Below are 20247 nucleotides of genomic sequence, written 5' to 3' on the forward strand. Positions count from 1 at the left end.
AGGGTATTTGTTTGATATATATTCGCATAATGGTATAACTTTAGCATAAAGAAACAATTGTACTGTTGAAAAATAAAGCGTGTAATCTATGACATTGCTGATGGCCCAATGAGTTTATCAGACTTCCTGTTAGTTCAATTCAACTTGACACCTCGCCATTAAACATCTTTGTGTCGACCATAGACTTTGTACAAGCTATGATTTTACTTCTCTTACCTGCTTTATATTAGAACATCAGCTACAACGAGTCATTTCCAAATAATTAGTTTTTATCATATCATAATACATAATCTGCAAGCTGTTCTCCCTCCTTCACCATTATCAAATATCTGCTTTTTTTCCCATGTATGACAGCACAGAACAGACAGCTTTTTGCATGTATTTCAAATCTTTGATGTTAGTTGCAGTTGCAGTTGGGTATATATATTATGTCTTTCTACCTCATGTTATAAGGTTTCATGGACCCAGTTACTGTGGCCATATCACCAAACTCATCCTGGTTATAACAATTTGCAATCCTGGTTTCCTTTTAATGATTTCTGAAGTTGACCAGAATGGAAGATATATTCAAGCCACAAATATTGGGCGATCATGAGGATATGAGATAACGTTCTTTACACTAATCGAAATGTGTTGCTTCGTCAGAAGAAATTACTAAAGAGTCAAGGAAATGGTTAAGAAGAGATTAAAGGCTATCTTCATTGCTTCTCTCCCTTATACTCCCAGTCCCTTCTGAAATGTCTAATTGGGTGTGAGGTGAATGTTTGAAGTTTTGTCAGCAGTTTACAAGCTGTATTGCCATGTTTAAAAGCGCAATAGTAGAGGAATAGAAAAGTCAAACAATTATTTTCAGAAATGCATGATGCACTTATGCAGGTTTCCTGTCTGCCAACATGAAGCTGGAGAAGAAAAGGAAGAAAAACTACAGCCTGTATAGAGATAATAAATCAATGCTACTGTGGTGGGCAAAAAGAAAGAAGCATGCACATTAAAGGAGACAATCACCAAGGGTTGAAAGAGAAAGACATGTTTCTTTCATTCATTTGCACATCCTTAAAGATGATTCATGATCGCCACTCCCACAGGGCCGGTTATACCACATTTTTTAGAGATTACCTTTTGTATCAATAAAAACAATAACACACACCAGACACAACGCCTAATCAAACATGACCTTATTTTTTATCTCAACTACACATCCGTAAAGTTTGGTGACAGCCTCTTGCAAGGTTGGGACCAGGTTGGGATGCTATGGTCAGCATTAGGTCTGGAAAGTAAGCAAGCAAAAGGTTTTCATTTGATACATAGACCATAGGAAATTGAATATTCCTGCGAGGGGTGGAAGGGAATGAAGAGATAGAATGAGGAGAATGAGGTGTCATCTTTATATAATTCTGTATGCAAGTGTTTTGAAAAATAATAATTATCTGAAATACCACTACCATTAAGTAAAGCAGAGGTTTAACCAACAATAAAGGATTATGATGCATACGGAACTTGCAGGAATACTAGGACTTCAATGATACAGCACAACCTATTTATAGTATAGTTCTAATGTAGTATAATTAGAAAACATTGAATGGGTTGTGGAAATCTATGCCATTAGTCTGAGAGAGTATATCTTTATCATGCAGGACATTTATGCAGGACAAAAAAAACGTATGGCACGGTTATAGAAAATAGGGAAGGTAGCAGACAACTTTCGAAACATATATCAGAGTGAGGAGAGGAGACAGAGCATTTCATAAAGACAGCTTGAAAATTAAGACATGAGAAAAATGTTAAACCTGCAGGTGGCAGTAATACATAATTGTGGAAGAAAACTGTCGCAAATCACCAAAGAAGAAGAAGAGACCAGGAAGTGTCTGTTCATCGCTCCCATGTGTTGCATACATTAATGGTTGCTGTTCAGTCGTTCATTCATTGTTTGAACCAAATCTGAAGCAATATTCAGCTAAAGCAAGCTAACTTGTTAGTTACCTTTCCTAACTCAACCAAAGACGAACCCGGTCCTCAGTCAAACTGTAACAGCTAGCTAGCTAACGTTAAAATCGTGCTAAATTGGTTTGGAAAACTATAGCTGTAGTCATTTGAAAAAAGTGCGTAGCCTGAATGAAAAGTGCAGTAGATACTAGCATGATCAAGGAGAACTGTTGGAACATATCTCCCAATGCTCCAGCGTGCATGGAGAAGCATCTGAGCTGCGCGCAGTACAGAGCAGGTGAGAGGCAAGCTAGTTGAAATGTACACCGGTAAACACGTGGGGCCGCTACGTAGTTATTATTATTATTATTGAGTATATGTGCGTATGCACTGATATGAAGGCTTCCCTCTCCTCGTGATTAGGTGTATAAACAATATACATTTCATTGTTTTTAATGAATGTTTTTTTTTTTAGGTCAGCGAGATTCTTTATAAGTGGTTGCAGGTGGCTCGTTATTGAGAAACCCATTGCAATGTAAAGCTTGAATATTAACTACTCTGTGAATTGGAGGCTAGCCATTTTTGAACATAGTGACTGTTAACAAGTCATTTTATTTGTCTGTGGCCTAGAATTATGTTTTTTTTTTCTTTTTTGTAATGTTTTTCCTTATTGGCTCTCTTCACAGATGGCACTCTCCTGCTCGGTGCCTCTAGCCTCTCTGGCAGAAACTGGCAGGGATCTGTTTGGATCTACAGCGACCCTGAGCAGGCCCCCAATGAGGGACTCTGCAAAGCTGGTGTGCAAACTGAGGCTGGAGTCACAGATGTCAAATGGGTATCAGAAAAGGGTATTCTTGTTGCATCAGACTCAGGTAAGAAAAACATTTGCAGCAGTTACGAATCAAGCAATCGTCTTAACGTGCTTAACTAGAGTTCATTGAATTGGTTCCTTCTCAGGTGCCTTGGAGCTCTGGGAATTAGCAGAGGATGAACGCCTGCTAGTGAATCGCTTCACCAAACATGAGCATGACCACATTGTCACAACAGTGAGCCCAATCAGTGGAGGAAGTGGTGCTGTCACTGGAAGCATGGACTGTCGGTGAGACATCATTTTTTCTAAGTACACGCACACATCCAGAACAGAAACATGTTGACTGATGATCTGTAAAACTTTGGCATTAGGATTTTTTTCACTGTTTTTCTCTCACTTTCTTAACACAATAAGGTCTGCCTGTAACAATTATTTTGTATTATTCATTCATCTGTATAGTATTTTCTAGACTAATCATTGGTTATGTCTTTTTTAAATGTCTTTTTTTACCCAAAACGTTATTCAGTTAAATATGATATGAAACGGATAAAAGAGAAGGCATCTCGATATTGAAAAGCATTTTCTGACATTTTTGCAATAACATTTAAATAAACATTTAACACATTTTCAAAAATAATTGGTGCTTATTGTTGTTGCAGCTCTAATAACAATGCATCTCTTCCCCTGTTGTTCACTGCAGAATTAAAGTCTGGGATCTCACTCAGGATATGGCCCTTACTACCTACCATGGTAAAGGAACATCTCAAAACTGCTCTCAGAAATCTATATACTAGAAATGTTATTTGAAAATAATGTTCAGTTAGTTTTTAAGAACTGTTAACTGTTTGCTTTTCTCTGAAATACAAGAAGTTTCATTGTATAACAAGACGGACGTGTAGTTGTGTCCATGTGACCAGTAATAAAACAATTAAAAAATGACAGCCCTAATTTAAAAAAAGGAAATGTTCATTCATAAAGATGGTAAAAGCCATACCTGTCCCCACTTTTTTCTTCCTCCAGGGCACACGCAGCCAGTCAGTTGTGTTGCCTGCAGTCCGACAGATGAGTCTATCTTCGTCTCCTGTGGTCAGGTATGATACTGATCTTCAGTTGGGACATATTGTTGTGAACACAACACCTAACAAACATTGTCTGCCTAAACTACATCTTGAGCATGATGTTTCATCTTTTGTTATGATACTATTAATGCTGTGAATTAAAGTCCTGCATTAATGAAGTGCAGAGAGATCATTTCATGTCTAAACTTGTCTTCAGTCAAACTCAACCTGTTGTTATCGGCTTTCCCTCAGGATGGCCGTGTGCTGATGTGGGACAGGAGGAAGCCAGACAAACCAGCCTCAAGAATAGGTGAGCAACACGTCCCAGTTTGAAAAAACAGCTCCTGATATTTTTGACAGGTTATTGACGAAACAGGATTTTTTGTTGGTGCTACAATGGAAAATAGTATCGCTGACAGACAAATGTCTAACAATCTAGATAGTCCATGTTGTCTGGCTGAGCTAACAAGCCTTCGTCTGGCGTCTATTGATCCCTAAGTCTAATGCCATATTGTCATTGCTCGACTCGACTCACTTTTGGTACCATTCAAACTTACTTCAAATGTTTTCTCGTGCTTGGCATAGTTTCCTAGGCTGCTATTTCTTAAAATCTGCGGTTTGTACTTAATAGTTCACCCACTCACACTCTGGGCACTCTGTCTGAGCATATCTCTGTCAAGATCAGGGAATGTGTGAAAGTGACTTTTTTGCTGTACTATTTAATCAAACATTTAGCTATCCAACTACCTTTTTATATATTCTCAGTCTAAAAGCTACTATATCTCATCCTAATAATGTCTTACATTATCATTCTCACTGATAAGCAAGAGGCGCAAGGTTTTTTGTTATCAAACCTATCGATGGGAGAGTTTTTAATTAATTTACAGTTATATCAGATTGGATATACGCTCAGCATGCTTGGAACCTTGATCGAGGCGGTACCAAAAAAAGTACTAGGTACTTTCTATAACTTTCCCTTAACGGAAAACCGAAAAGACCAAGTCGTGCTGAGTAGAGTTGTACCGTACGCAGTTGAAATGCATTATAATAGTCTGTCCAGCTTAATTAATGGAAGTACATCTTAAGCAATTTTTGATATAATGCATATTCCATTGTCGATTTTGTGTTTGTCTCAGATGTCGAGTCAATCTGCTCCCCTACCACTGTCGTCTGGCACCCCCACCACAGGAGCACCATTGCATTTGGTAAGTTCCAGCAGCAGGTTACTGATTGAATGAGACATTTATTTGGCAGCCTCTGTGGTTCTGATCCTTTTTATTGTGCCTCAGGTGATGCGCTGGGTAGAGTGACCATGAAGGACTTCCTGGGAACAGAGCCGGCCCAGTTAGTGAGCGTTCACAGCCGCGGAGTTAATGGGCTGGCCTTCTCTACACACAGGTAACTCTGATTTCTAACAGTTTTATTAGCTCTTATGTTGCTCCTCTACAAAGTTTTAACAAATTTGTTCCCCTCCCAGTACCCCCCTGCTAGCCTCCATAAGTGATGATTGTTCCCTTGCTGTCATGAACTCCAACCTGGAAGAAATGTGAGTTCTTTAACTTCATACTAAGAATTAAGTCAATCAAAAAAATGTAATCAATTAAAAATACATAATTATGGGGCTTTGCAATTTGTCCAAAATGTTCTATCCCAGTTTAGATGTCTACATAACAATAATTGTATTTGCCTGTGTGAATTAGTATGAGTGTTAAATTAAGTAATTAGGAATTGAAGTGCAAAATCAACAAGTTTTAGTGGAATTATAGAGAAAAAACCTTCCAGCGGATACTATGAGAAATGCAGGGGAATTGTTTGGTCATGCTTGGTAATCATTGGTCCTTTTAATGGGATGTAAAAGCAAAAACCACAATCTTTAAATGACACTCTCTCAAAGTAATTTATATCAGATCACATGAAAAATGTTAATGTAGTATTTGCTTGTTATTATTGATTAAGACGATGTTATTTCTATCTCAAGATTGTGATATGGAATTACTGCCCAGTTTTAAGTAATCATTTCTTCTTCCTCTTTAGACTTAGAGATCGGCGGCACCAGGACTTTGTCAAAGGTGTTTGTTGGCTCCACGATGGCTCCAACACCCTTACAACCGTAGGCTGGGATCACCTCGTGCTTCACCACACGGTGGATCCGGCCGCTAAAGCCCTAAACTCTTCCTCTTAAACCCAATGCTCACATACCTTGGAAAGAGCATGTATCAAGATGAGTACTTACCCCCCTATTTTTTTAAGGGGGCGTCCATGCGTGTCTAAAACGTCAGGCAATATCGATTAAAGTTTGTAATTGTCATTTAGTACTCCAGATAATTGCTGAATATTTGGACTATTGCTCTGCTGATCCCGACCTGGTAGAGCAATAGTTTCTCTATAATGGCTGTCTCTATCCACTTCCTTCATACTGTATAGCATTTCCATGTGTAATTACACTTAAGGCAACCCATTTGTATTTGCATAATTTTACATTAAAGGTAACGTCCTGATGTAAAACCAAGAGCATTTGACACTTCTTTCTTTTTCCTTTTTATCTACTACATGTGGACATCAGCAAGACTTTAGGAAGGAACAGTTGTGGGGATGAAGACTTAAACAATGTGTTTGAGGATTATACCATATTATAACTAATATTTAGCCATTAACTGCATACTGAAAGAAACATGAAGTGTTTGATTTGTAATGATCCAAAAAGATACTAATATGCTATAAAATAAGCCCTCGTATAATACATGACACAAGTTATTGAGAATAAGACATCTTTAATATAATGCTTTTTTAATGGAAAAGGCACTAAAATCCCAAATGAACAGGTGTGTCAAATGAGGGTAGTGTGTTGTGTGGGCGAGTAGCTCAGAAGTTAACAAGATTACATGTTTTCAAAGTGAGTGGCAGGTCATTGGCTCTCATTGCTAATCTGTGGTCTGACATAAGCCGGTCTGAGATGCTCTTATTCACATGACACCAGCTCCATGTTTTGTGGCGAAAGTGAAGAAAAGACTTGACCAAAATCTGACCACCTTTTTATATTAAATATCTTTCATTGCCTTTACAAAGTTAAGTTTGAGCCAACATATAAATATGAAGATGCAATTCATTTAACAAATGGCTTAATACTAACAATTGCAATGAGAAGAATATTGAAAGAACTTTACTAGCTTAAGACGGAGAATGAAAAAAGAGATTTAACATATTTTAGGTTAAAAATGTTATGTTTGAATCCTTAATCTCCAATTACTATATTATCCACTGTTCTGTCTACCAGTTTTTTTCATATGCAAACTCAAAAGCAGTCATCTTTGTCTTTTCTCGAATAAGACGTCCAAACAAACGCTTAAAAATGGCACAACAAAACTCCACCAGACATCCAATTAATGCTTGAATTTATTTTCCAGTTAGTTTTTGGACAACATTTGGAATAGATGAACGTCTCTGTTTTAAGACTTTATAACCTCTATTTTAAATACTTTGATTATACAACCTTAACATGTACATACAATTGCATCTTACATATTTTAAGTTATTAATATATAAACTGATATATTTACAGCATGAGTGTAGATGCATAAACACCCATTTTACAGTCAAATAACTCAGAGGGAAAAACATTTCCTGGATCAATAAATATGAGAAACAATCCAACTGAAACACACTTGTCTGAATTAGCTGTTTGCTTCACCCCAGAGGACCTAGCATATTGTACATGTAACAGTGAAAGAACATTTCTGTTATTGGACATGCGACTACAGCATGAACCACAATAATTGTACTGTACATTATTTTTGTATTATATAATCAAGATTACGGATACATCTGTCAGACTTTATTCAGATGTTTTATTTTCACTCAGCTTTGGATAACTTTGAATATTGTCTTGTGAATTTAACCATTCTGCCATTGGCACTAATTCTAACTTATGTGTATGGAATATATACATCTACGCTGATTAAACAGCAGCAGCTAAAATAAATTGTCCACCAGACTGATACTTTAAAAACATAAAATACAAAACCAAAACATTTGACATTGAAAGTGCGTCCTCCAAATTGAGAAATACCTTTAGAGAACATTCAGAACTGAGAAGACCGTTGTTATAAAACATTCTTAACGTATTTGCTAACCACATTTGTTCAAAGTGCCCCCTCCCCCCCCACATTGTACTTATGATGCATGGTCACATTATCCAATCACACACAGTTGTGCTTAACACAAGAACCACTTTCCCATTAACACATTAAGGCTCCCCTTTACTGACGAGGGTTATGGGCTGTTTGGTTCCAGGCCGAACTGTAAAGGTCATACCATACTGATGTTTTGACTGCGTTCCGTTGCTGAAAAGAACAACAAATGAATGATTATGAATTTATACTGTACACAAACACTGGGCTTATTGTCTCGAGGAAAAAATTGCCATATTTTACCTGGTGGGAACTTTCATTGAGGAAGACTCCTGATATTTTCTGACCAATTTATCCTCCAGCTCCTGCATGTTTAGGGTTGGTACTTTGTTGACCACAGGGTAATTCGTGCTCTGTGGTCGGGCTCTGGGGACAACAGGGACCTTATAGTCCTCCTCGGGCAAGGGGGCACCCCAGTCATCAGAACTGGACGCTGTCTCCTTCACTGTGGCCATTTTGTGGTCCATTTCCAACATCTTTTTTTGTAAGATGCTCTGTAGTGTGGCCTGGCTGGGTGAAAGATTAGATGGTAGCTGAGGAGGGACGGCTTTTAGTTTGGTCTGGGGTTGCAGCTTTGGCTTTGCATCAATGTCAGGAGGTGGGAGTTTTGGAGCTGGTGGGGGTTTGGCCTTTGGAGGAGGAGGTGGAACTTGAGATGGAGGTAGAGGGATCTTTTTTGGTGGTGGTGGTGGTGGTGGTGGTGTTGTTGGTGGTTTTGGTGTTGGTGCTGGTGTTGGTGCTGGTGCCTTTTTCACGGGAGGGTCAGGTGGAGGCATGGAAGGAGGGGGTTCCATAAAATCGTCAAAATCGTCAAAGTCATCAAACTCTGGCGGTGGAGTGAGTAGTGTCATATTTAACTCCTCAGGCTGTGTGGATTGAGACTTTAAAGGGGTTTGCACTGCATGTTGTTTCTGCTCAACCAGGTTGGTCCTATTTGCAGATGCAGCCATCCTATTGAGCACTGAACTTCTGGATAGCGTTTGATCTATGACCAGAGCAGGGCTGCTGGGTTTCTCTGGACCCTGAATAGTTTGCATATGTACCACAGGATTGACGGACTTTGAACTCTCCTGCAATCTTTCTGGAGATGTTGGAGAATAAGTTGAGCTTGACCTTGGGCTGACGATAAAGGAATTGGGACTTGAGTCACTCGGTTGAATGATTGCACTAGGCTCCTGATGTGACTTGCTGCTGTTTTCCCGTGACAGAGTGTGACTCGATCTGTGTTTATCTCTGTCTTTAGCCGCCTTCAAAAGAGCCAGTGGCGAGGCTACAGGTCCATTTCGTGCCCCGTTAGATTCATTACTCTTCAGGCTGCGTAGTTTGCGATCTATTAACGGACTGTATTTGAATTTGCGACTTTGACTTGGAGATTCTTCAAGTCTGTCGTTGACTGTCTCTGAATTCACCTGAGAAACCTTTGGTCTCTGAAGCTGTGGTGAAGTCTGAGGTGGAGGCTGGAGAGATTTGCCAATGTCTGGCTTTGTTAGAACTATCGCTGCTTTAGCCTCCTTTGTTGGCTCAGGCAGGCGTGGTGAAGGGGTTTGGGTTATGTGTAATGACTCTTTCAGTTCCTGTACTTCTTTGAGAACTGGTTTGGACGGTGTGGCCAATTTAGGGGATTTCCCTTCCACCGCAACAAGCACTTGAGCAGAGTCAACAGATGCAGAATCTTCCAGGAGTAACATCTGCTTTGGTCTTGGGTCATGTTCCTGATACCCGCTGAGAATTGAGGGCTGAGGAACATTGTAAAGCTTTGCTGTGTTTCTGGGATTGAAACTGGACACTGCTGCTCTCTGCACACGGGGAGGTGGGGCAGGGCTCTGTGGTGGGGAGTCAAAGTTGAACATAGAGGACAGTCTGATGGGTTTTTCAGGTGGTTTCTTAAGAGACCTAAGTGCCTTTTCAGAAGGAGGCTGAGGTGGGGCAAAAGCTGGGCACTCAGGTAGGTTGCCTGGCGAAGGGCTAGAAATGGGTACAGATGATAAAGAGCAAGTAGATGGAGGCTTTGGCGGAGCCATTGGTGGCGGTTTAATGAAGGTAAAGTCTTCTTCATCCGCGAAGGGTGCCAGTGAGGACGGTTTTGCCAAATTTAGAGTGTTCAGGTCGCCCATGAAGTCTGGTGGAGGAGGGACAAAAGTCTGTGGAGGGGGTGGAGGCGCCATTGAGGGAGGGGGAGGAGGAACAAATACTTCCCCCTCCACAAGGTCGGGCACAGATATAACAGATCCATTGGAAAGGTGATGTCCACCAACTGTGTAAAGAATAGAGAATAACTGAGAAAGTGTACACTAAGAGAACACTTAAAACATTGTTACAAGAATATACATTCTGTAAGAGTAATTAGAATAATTAAGAAACATGGATGCAATGATGTGCTTACATTTTATACAAAAGTTTTATACAACGGTTTATCAAAAACAAGTTTCAAAAAGTAGATCAGGAAGAATCAACGTTTAATGATGAAAATAACTAAGTTGTGTATTAATCACACATAAATTTAGAATGCTTCGATAATATTAAATGAATTACTTCCCCCTCCTTCTACGACAAACACTCCCATTTTGTAAACAATCTTGCCATCTGGTAAGGCAGTTGAGACACATTCAGGAGGGTTATTGAGCAACAGCCTGGACAAACATTTACCTGCCCTGCTTCTTTTTTTTTTTAACACTTTACGGCGACTTTCTGATTGCTGCAATCCATCAACTTAGTTTGAGTAAAGGCACCGCAAGTGATCTGAGTCCATCAAAGAGTAAATAATGAAATTCTTCAAGATTATGTACATATTTGAAGTAGGTAGACACTCACTTGAGCCGTTGGTCTTTGGACCATTGATCGGTGGGAGGAGGGGGACTTTGGGTGTCGGGACGGCAAATCCTTGAAAACTGTCAGATGTGGACTGTGAGGGGGAAAAAACGTTAAACTGTTGATATTTCAACAAGTTCAACACAGAAAACAAGAATGGATTAATAACAGAAACAAAATAAAGAGGCACTTAGAAACGTTGTTTTTGTTTTTGTACTGGGAGTATTCGCTCCTTGAGTGAACAAACCAGTTCTCAGCAATTGAGAACAGCCCTCAATGTCCCTTCGAAACAGATTTGCATGTCCCATTTGCTATTAATACAACAAGGCTCTAATATGGGTATTATGAGGAACCTTATATTTTCATTAATGCTTTTTTAATTATTATTTTACCACATGTATGAATCTGATTTAAAATGATATATATTTCAATTGTTTTAATTGTACAGCACTCTTCCACATACTTTAGTTATGAGGAGCACCAAGTGATTCATAGGATACACCTATTATTAATTACATTGTCCTACTGTTAATATGGGCCAGGCTGCAAAAATTGTGGGCTGTCAATTAGAGGCCTGTTTCCAACATGGCAACAAAACTAAACACACACAGTGTTGACACAATAAATGTCCATGTGAGTTAACTGGTATACTGTATGCCCTTCGAAGGGGCAAACCAAAATCCTTTCAGAGACAAGAAAGAAATCTGCTGTACCTTTTGTTTCTAGGCTCTGAGTAATTTGCTATTACAATTGAGAAACAAGCTTACACCAATTTGAATTAAAAAAACATACTTATTCCTTAGGCTGGTAATGAATAAGGTTCTTATAGTTGCGGTTAAACTGCTTTTCAGCCCTTTTAATGTTTGCATTCGATACTAGAATAACTTTGACATTTGCCTGATATCACACCCTAAATCTTTCTCTTGGCTAATACTCGCAGGGCATTTATGTGGTTTCTTGGAAAGGTATGAAGACTGCGCCACAGGTTGAGGGCGTGTCTCTAAAGATGGCGTATGATCCAGATTGATTTTGTCTCTTTGTTCCCTAAACTGTGACTCACTTTCATTTGTCACAGCAGCCTCAGCTGTCCTGCCCATGTGCTGGGTGTGTCACGCCAAACACATGCCTCAGACACCGTCACAGAACACTCCCAAACTCTGAGGTGTGTGAACCATAGCAGAGATGAGCGCTTTATATGCACCATGACGATATAATGGGAGGCATGACAGTCATTCAGGCTGATACAAGTTAAGGTGAATCTTCCCGAACCACTTACAAATTAAACTAACTCAGCATATTGGGATATCTACACTTATGCACAGAGGTGAAACACTTGGATCATTACTTAAGTGAAGGTATCAATGCCACAAAGAGAACATAATAAAATTCCTGCAATAAAAAATGTACTTGAATTTATAAAACTATTATCAACAAAGGATTATACAAAACTAAAGGGCTCATTATGCTGCAGAATGGCCCTTGTGAGTGAACAATATTTAACTCTTAAATGCATTAGAGTAGAAGTATAAAGTAGAATCTAAATAAATTACTCAGTAAAGTAAAAACTGTACTTAAGTACAATACTTATTTATTGTACTTAGTTACTTTCCACAACTTGTGATACTTTATTATTAATATACTAAAACCAAATGTGGCCGTTTATATTTAATGTATCAACCACAATGTTTTTGCAATAATTTCAAATGTCCATTTTGAAAACTACCCTGAATGCAAGTTTAAAGCTTATGGGACTGTTTTTATTATTATAAATGAGCTTTTGTCTTACAGTATGCTTTGTAATGCACCTGGATGGTAATAGCATTTCAATTAAGAAAAACATTTTGGACTAAAATCGCATTATGAGTTACATCACTGTTCACAGCCATACTACAAACACTTTATAAGAAAAGCGTCAGTTGTCAGTTTAATCCGACTCACCAAACACCAATGCTATTCTGACAAAATAGTAAATGATTGATTAACAATGACTTGGTAGCGCCCTGGCCTGTGCTTGTTAAAGATCCGACCCAGATTCCAATCCAGTCAAACAATAAACGTTCTTTATCAGCTCATTTGAATATTTCCAGCTCTGCAGATACAGACTACAATATTCAGTAATCATTTAATTGCAGGTAAACGACGGACGGGGGAGAGTCTGCTCAGATGCATATCATATGATATTTTCATTCAGGAAACTGAAAATTGTGAATATGTACAATACACGTATGAAGCTTTACTGAGATACTCACAGCATGATGCTTGACGGTGGGTCTGGCCCGCACACTGGCAGTCCCCGACTCGGGGATCGCTGATGACTCCAGCACCAGCTCCACATTGTCTGAGTAAATAAAAAACAAAACAGATTACTATGTTGTGGCGGGTCCTTAGTGAGCAAAGTGGGTTTCAGTTGATGATTTAAGCCATTGCATTGCTCAATACTATGTGAATATTTGGGCAATGTGGTTGGTCTAAGACACAGACCAACAGAGCCAAATACTTTACAATGAATTGGTCATTGTGCAGGTGATGAGATATGCACCAAAGTGGACTCTTAGTAGTTACAGTGTGATCATATGTGCTGTAAAGGTAGTGTTGTTGAAAAATATATAGTTACTGGCAGCTGAACAAACGATTGTAATCTTAGTTTATATTTCACTAGTGTGTAAAATGTAAAGGTTAGCATTTATTTGAATAAATTGAGCTTAAATTACACTACTTTAACTTTTTTTAAAGAACTGGTTGGCTAAATATGAATGTGTATTGCTTTTGAAGTTCTTTAAATATTTATTGTTTGTACTGCAAGAGCAGAGCTTAATGATCCTGCATGTGTAAGTCAAAGTGGATATGGGATATTGATATCATTCTTCAATGTTTTGTGGAAATGCTAAAAAAATGGTCTGTTGGTCTTTTTCTTAACATTTGTGTTTGAGATCTTACTTAGAGGCCCAAAGGTGAAAGGTTGACTTGAAAGGGCACCGAGACCAAGGCAATCACTAAACTCATCCCCATCCAGCTTAAGATGTGAAACAATAAGAAACCATTCTGCTAAACTGACTGATAATACTCGAGGTCTCCACGCTTGGTTTGAGAAAATAAATGTACAAGTCGCGCACTCCTTCACTGCTCATTCCACGTCAGTCATCTTCTCTGTCCAATAAGTGAATGTTGAAAGAAACTTGTCACTCAAAGGCACTTAGTCTGCTGTTCAGAGCTACACATTATAAACAAAGACAGCAAAGTGTTTTACTTTACTTAATAGGATTGACCTTTTACTCATGTTCCCCCTGTGATGTGTATGCACTTTAAAACATACAGTATGATGCTGTCACTTCAAAAGCAATCAATTCAGAATGAAAAACAACAGGAAGAATTGATTTTCATGTCCAACCAGTTTAACCAAATGTGAAGTTTCCCTATTGTGCACCTGTCTTATTTAAATTAACAAATATTCCCTCTCATATTACGGCTTTGCATATTAATCCCTCCTGTTTCCTGTTTCCTGCTTGAACTGATACCACACAAGCCATAGGAGTATGTAAATATGATCTTAATTTTAGACATTTGATTTGCTATAGTTTGGCAAAGTAAGAACTAAGCCCAAGGTCCACTTACTATCTTTTTCTAGATCTTTTATCTCATGGTCTCCTTCAGCAAATACAGAGTGCTGTGTTGTTATTGCATATAAATATGCTGTTATGTTTTTTGTTTTACAATTCTCTTAAATAAATAATGTATTTCTTAATCAATGTATGATAGTACAAAATAGTAGTATAGTAAATAGTATAACAACAGATATTTTAATTCATTTGAATTGTCATAACATTGTTTTCACAATATTTTACTGACAGTAATTGTATGTGATGATCCCAATCACCTCATCATCAATCATCATTTTGTTGTGTATCTAAAATGATAGCTGACTCACATAAACTCCACCGAGGCAGGTCAGAACAGCAGTACAAATGTGTTAAACACGAGCAGTGAGACGAAATGTTTTAGACATAAATCACATTTCAGAGTGCTGGGTCAGGGAGATATTCAGTTACACCAATGTTTCCACTTGACTGGAGTTTATAAACTCCAAAACAAAACCCTTGTTTCCTCAAAGCATTGTTAGGGCGACACTAAGGCACACTAAGTCAACACAATGTGTAGAGGACAGAGGACAGGTCAGTGTGGAGCCAGACTTGGACTTTACCATTGAGAACAGGTTTTTATTATCTTGATTTCACCTGCTGCTGCCTATTCATCACGTCATTGCAAAATACCAAAATACTGTTGTGATTTCCTTTAGGACCAACAGCTGTACAAATGGGAGCTTCGTGGTTAACACTTCTGTCCATGACAACATCTGGTACAAAGGTCGTGTTGCTCTTCAGTAAAAGTTTAAAGTGAGGACTAACTCTATATAGCCAATGGGCTCTGTTCACATTGTACTCACCCATGTCCTTCATTTTGGTATTGGTGTCGAAAAGAGACTGGTTCTTCCGACCCAGAAAATTCAGACCCTTCCTCATGATTATAGATAAGTTAAAACGCAGCTACGACTGGTCAGCTCTATACTTATTGACGCATTTTGAATGAAATGGTAAATCCGAGGTAAAGCGCAGGTGAGTTACTTTCCCAACAGGTGCACCCTCGCGCGCCTGCTAAATCTGACTCCACTGATTTGTTGCAAACTTTTCGGGACATACAGAGAAAATGGAGCTAACCCCGCCCACCCCCTTTCACCGTGCCTCCCTGTTTTATACACTCCCAACAGGTGAGGCCTCGCTCTCCTTTTCACACACATTCCAGCACAAATCTCACCTGCGCACGGAATGAGTCGCTCGTGCACTCCTGTGCGCTTCAAAGCAGGGCTGTTTGTTACACTTATAATTTTCTAGAAACATTAGGGGTATTCAGTATAACACCCAGTGTTGGACAATGATAAAGGTCTGACTACTTAGAATTCTCTTTGTAAAACTAACTCATGTTATATAGCTCATCAGTGCTTAGGCCTTCTTCCAAAAGTAAGTAAGCTGTTGATGGGAAATAACATCTCTTATGGTATAAATGTGTAATAAAAAATACTTCTGAATAACTTTATTATACTTTGTTACTTTCAAAAGCCAGAATTATATTGGTAACAGAGAAAAACTGTTTGCTGCTTTATTGGACATAATACAGTTATTATTTCCCTAAAAAAAGGTTATGATAATAGGTACAGGGTACTAGATCTCACAGAACATATTTCCTCCTCCATATTTATTATAAAATATTGGTTTCTGTATATTTAATGTGTTTTTTCATTTATCTCAACCACAAATCACAAGAGGGTAAAGGGTCCATTTTCTACATCTGCAAGATTATGTTTTCTTTTAGTAACACATTTCTAACAAACAGCCATTTACTCATTGGCAAAAATAAGCAGCTTAACCCTTTAACAGCCAGCGCCACAATTTGGTAGAGCACATTTTGTGTCTTGATATTTTGTTGAAAAAAAAATAAAAAAGTGTAACTCCATTTGATTCAGCCAGCTCTACCATCTGGTTGACATGTTATGCACAAAACAACCTCTAGATGTCACTTTGGTTCGAACGGAATGCCCTCCAGCTAGCCTCCACTGAGAAAGTTAGCATGCTAAAAAATCACTGCTGAAGAAATCACACTTTTTGGTCAAGGTAACCATATCATTTTTGACATATTTTAGTGTCAGAGCACTGACTGAACATAGATAACTTGATGCACACATTTTTTTTTAACAAGGGTGTAATTATTTTTTTGAAAATATGCTGAACCAATCGGTCTAATTGGCCATATGGTAAACTAGCAATATGACTTTTTCAGAGTTTCAGAGATGTTTTCCAATAAGATATGGTAAATAAATGGCTAGATTCATGGTAATATTACTAAATCGAGTACTGCCTTATGAGTCTCAGAGTGAAAGAGTGATAATAATTTATATAGCACCTTTCATGCATGGCATACAGCCCAAAGTTTTTTTATTATGAAAAACACTTAACATTACTTTTTTCCATTTCTTTTTGTTTTACAATTATAATTTATTATCTTTTATGAATATATCTGGTTTTATATGCTCATTTTCCATAAAAGAAAAAAATGTATTTCAGTTTGTGTTTTATTTGAGTTTGATGCATACAAATACTGTACTGTATATGATGATTGTTGAAAGTACACTTTTACCATGAAAGGCCAGCTCGACCAGTTGGTAGAGGCTCATAAAAACCAAACTGTCTGGTCAGTTAAAAAAATTTGTTTGTGGTTATTTGTGTCCCATTTGATAAAAAAAAATGCAAACAAATAATTTTTCCATAGCTTTTTTCTTGGTCTGGTAGTTAAAGGGTTAATCATCTTTATTATACATACATGTCATGCTTAGGTAATACTTGAACTCGTGCCGCCATTATTTACACAGGGATGGTTAACCATCTGACCTACATATACAGGATAACCGTGAAGATGATGCTAAAAGCTAAAGAGGATCAGGAGTCCTCTATAGCTTAGAGTTAGCTGACCCCTGAAAGCAAACCAACAACCTCATTTACCAATCGCCCTCTGAGCTGAACCCTATGGCTGAATCACAATCCTTGTTTCTTCAAGAGCTTGGTTCAGATGAGGTCAACATTCACACTGGCTGACAGTCACTATTTACTCAAGTACTGTAGTATAACCACCTAAAACTTCACTAATCATTGATTTGTTATGTAATATAATATTGTTGATCAGTTTTAACATTATATTTAATTGTTTACTTAAAGTCTACACTTATGTGCAATATTTAAGAATAAAATATGATGATCTAGTAAAATCAGAATCACATTACTTTGGCCTAAATATCATAATATCTATATGCTTTTTAAAGTTTTTTTGTACCATAATAACAGTACAATACAGTAAACGCTTAACTTGGTTCAAAACTCCAGAAAAAGATACCACGAGGAACTTGAGTTACTTTATGCTGATACTATTTTTATCGGAACACTTCTTCCACCGCTGGTTAATATATAATCCAGGATTTTTATTGATGTAGTAATATTCCAATAAGGAAAACCGATCCATTGCCTTGATCAGATTGATAAACGACAAACATTTACACTTGAAATGTCTCTACTAAATTAATCAGATATCATATTAATAATACATATGAATTATAATTTAATAATTATGTTGGTCTTCAAGTTGGCCCGTTGTTTTTATTCCAATCATGAGTTTTTTTTAGGGCCGGGACTTTAACGCGTTAATTAAGATTAATTAATTACACAAAAATTAACGCGTTAAAAAAATTAACGCATTTTAATCGCACTTATTTTTGCACCGCGGAACGTTTCTCACTGGACGTTCCGCGGTGCAAAAATAAGTGCGATTAAAATGCGTTAATTTTTTTAACGCGTTAATTTTTGTGTAATTAATTAATCTTAATTAACNAGCAACAACAATAATAATAATAATAATAACAGCAATAATAATTGGGAGGGGGGGGCGCGGCTGTTCTTATGTTCTCTGAGGGGAGGCTGACCTACCCACACTTTGAAAACCCCTGCACTAGCGCATTTTTTCACAAACTTTTTCATACCAAGGACCACTTAACCAATAAAAAACACTCATGGACCACCTAACTCCACAAATATCCCAAAACAATAGGCCTGCTTACCCATTCCAACAGTATATAACAAATTACAGCCTAATAATGACAGTAGTGATAGTAATAGTAGTAGTAATAGTAATAGTAGTAGTGAGACAATAATGACACTCCCGCGAGAGTGCGGAAAACTGAAATTAATTCACTAGCACCCCCTTGCTCATTTAGGGAAGGTGGAGGGGGCATTTGCATGTCTGTGCCCAGGGGCCTCGAGTCTCATTGTCTGTTACCGCAGACATTAACATGAACTCAGCCTCACCTGAGGGGTCATAGGTAAAAGAGAAAGTAAACTCAGAGGTAAATATGGGCATATAAACATGAAGCCAAACTTACAATTCAGCATTAACCATATGTTTTTAAACCTCAAAAAATATGTAAGCTGTTGACACACACAGTTTGTCTGGACTAAATATTACTGCAATTCTTTGATGCAAATATCAGCTCACTCAAGCTTTAGGCAAGGCACGTTTATTTATATAGCACTTTTCAACACAACGCAATTCAAAGTGTTTTACAAAAATGAAAGACATTAAGAGCATTGCACATTAGAAACATTAAAAAGCAAAGATAATAAAACATGAATAACACAGGTACATGAATACAAGTTACAGTGCAGTGTAAGATGTGAATAGTTCAATTAAAAGTAGCGGCAAAAATAAAGTCTTCAGCCTGGATTTAAAAGAGTTGCAGCAGACCTGCAGGTTTCTGGTAGTTTGTTCCAGATATTTGACAATATCCCTCACATTCCTCTACCCCTAGTCTTCCCGTGAAATTATAGTTCCTTTGACAGTTTTCTAACCTTTTTATATTCCTTTCATCCTTCTCTTTCAATAATTTTGCATCCCCAGACAACATATTTTCCCCTGTTTTACTCTTACCTGATCCCATCTTTGACCTTTAAACTACTTTTATTTTCAATTCCCAGATTAGGATATTTAAACCTGTGTAAGACTGCCCTAGCTTTACTGGAGTCCCTGTGTTGCTTTAGACCCTCTTAAAGCCCCTCCACCTGACGTCAGATCCACAGCGGGGGCTGCTGTTGTTGGACTGAGGCGTCATCAAACCTGGAAGAATTTGATTTTAATGGTCTTCAGAAACATTACATTAGTAATGATTATATACATATGAATTCAGTTTACAAAAAATATAAAGCAAATCATACTTACTAGTATGTATCTGCGTAAACGGTCGTATTTACATTTCCAATCCAATCCAATCCAACTTTATTTATATAGCACTTTAAAAACTTTGAGACCAAAGTGCTGTACAAGGAGATAAGCTCACAAAACATAAAATAAATACATTTAAAATAAAAGATACAAACACAAAACAAACCAGAATAAACATAATGATTAAAATAAATAAATAAAATAAAACAGCCATATAATAAAAACAATAGACCACTGAAAGCAAATAAAAGCAACAATCTACTTGTTTCCGAATGCTAAGGAGAAGAGGTGGGTTTTAAGACGGGATTTAAAAACAGACAGTGTGGGAGCCTGTCTGATTAGCAAGGGCAGGTCGTTCCACAGTTTAGGGGCGGCAGCAGAGAAAGCACGGTCCCCTCTGCGCTTAGAGCATTAGAACATTTGCTTTCTCTGGACAGATCATACAGTGTTGCATTATATACAAAGGTAATACACATGCAGAGCTGAAGTAGTTTGATAGTAATATATTAATTTAGATAAAAACAATGTAATAAAATATATTATCAGTTACTAATTGACAAATGTATCACAGAAGCAAGACCTGTGAACTCAACTGAAGAAAACCTGTTGACAAAAATGAAATCTGGCTTCACAGATCTGTGATGTTGAA

At 37.8% G+C, this 20247-nt stretch overlaps 2 protein-coding genes across 3 annotated transcripts; one reads left to right on the plus strand and one right to left on the minus strand.

Annotated features, from left to right (window-relative positions):
* The first annotated feature begins 1835 nt into the window (after positions 1 to 1835).
* Positions 1836 to 6322, plus strand: wdr77 (WD repeat domain 77). Its single transcript, XM_010777534.1, has 10 exons — positions 1836 to 2221; positions 2610 to 2795; positions 2881 to 3022; positions 3435 to 3484; positions 3755 to 3825; positions 4045 to 4102; positions 4929 to 4997; positions 5082 to 5190; positions 5270 to 5338; positions 5827 to 6322. The coding sequence occupies exons 1-10, from the start codon at positions 2113 to 2115 to the stop codon at positions 5972 to 5974; spliced, it is 1011 nt and encodes a 336-aa protein (XP_010775836.1). The 5' UTR covers positions 1836 to 2112; the 3' UTR covers positions 5975 to 6322.
* Positions 6323 to 7176: 854 nt separating this feature from the next.
* On the minus strand, positions 7177 to 15462 carry LOC104950933 (extensin). Of its 2 annotated transcripts, none has more exons than XM_010777536.1 (5): positions 15229 to 15462; positions 13037 to 13125; positions 10791 to 10881; positions 8223 to 10233; positions 7177 to 8132 (listed from the first exon to the last, which is right to left on the minus strand). In XM_010777536.1, exons 1-5 carry the CDS (start codon positions 15302 to 15304, stop codon positions 8036 to 8038), a joined length of 2364 nt encoding a protein of 787 aa, XP_010775838.1. In that variant the 5' UTR covers positions 15305 to 15462; the 3' UTR covers positions 7177 to 8035. The 2 variants fall into 2 exon arrangements, with proteins under 2 accessions (XP_010775838.1, XP_010775837.1); XM_010777535.1 differs by having other exon boundaries at positions 10791 to 10905.
* Positions 15463 to 20247: the final 4785 nt, after the last annotated feature.

This window comes from Notothenia coriiceps, unplaced genomic scaffold, assembly GCF_000735185.1.
Source record: "Notothenia coriiceps isolate Sejong01 unplaced genomic scaffold, NC01 NC01_scaffold00018250, whole genome shotgun sequence".
Lineage (NCBI taxonomy): Eukaryota > Metazoa > Chordata > Actinopteri > Perciformes > Nototheniidae > Notothenia > Notothenia coriiceps.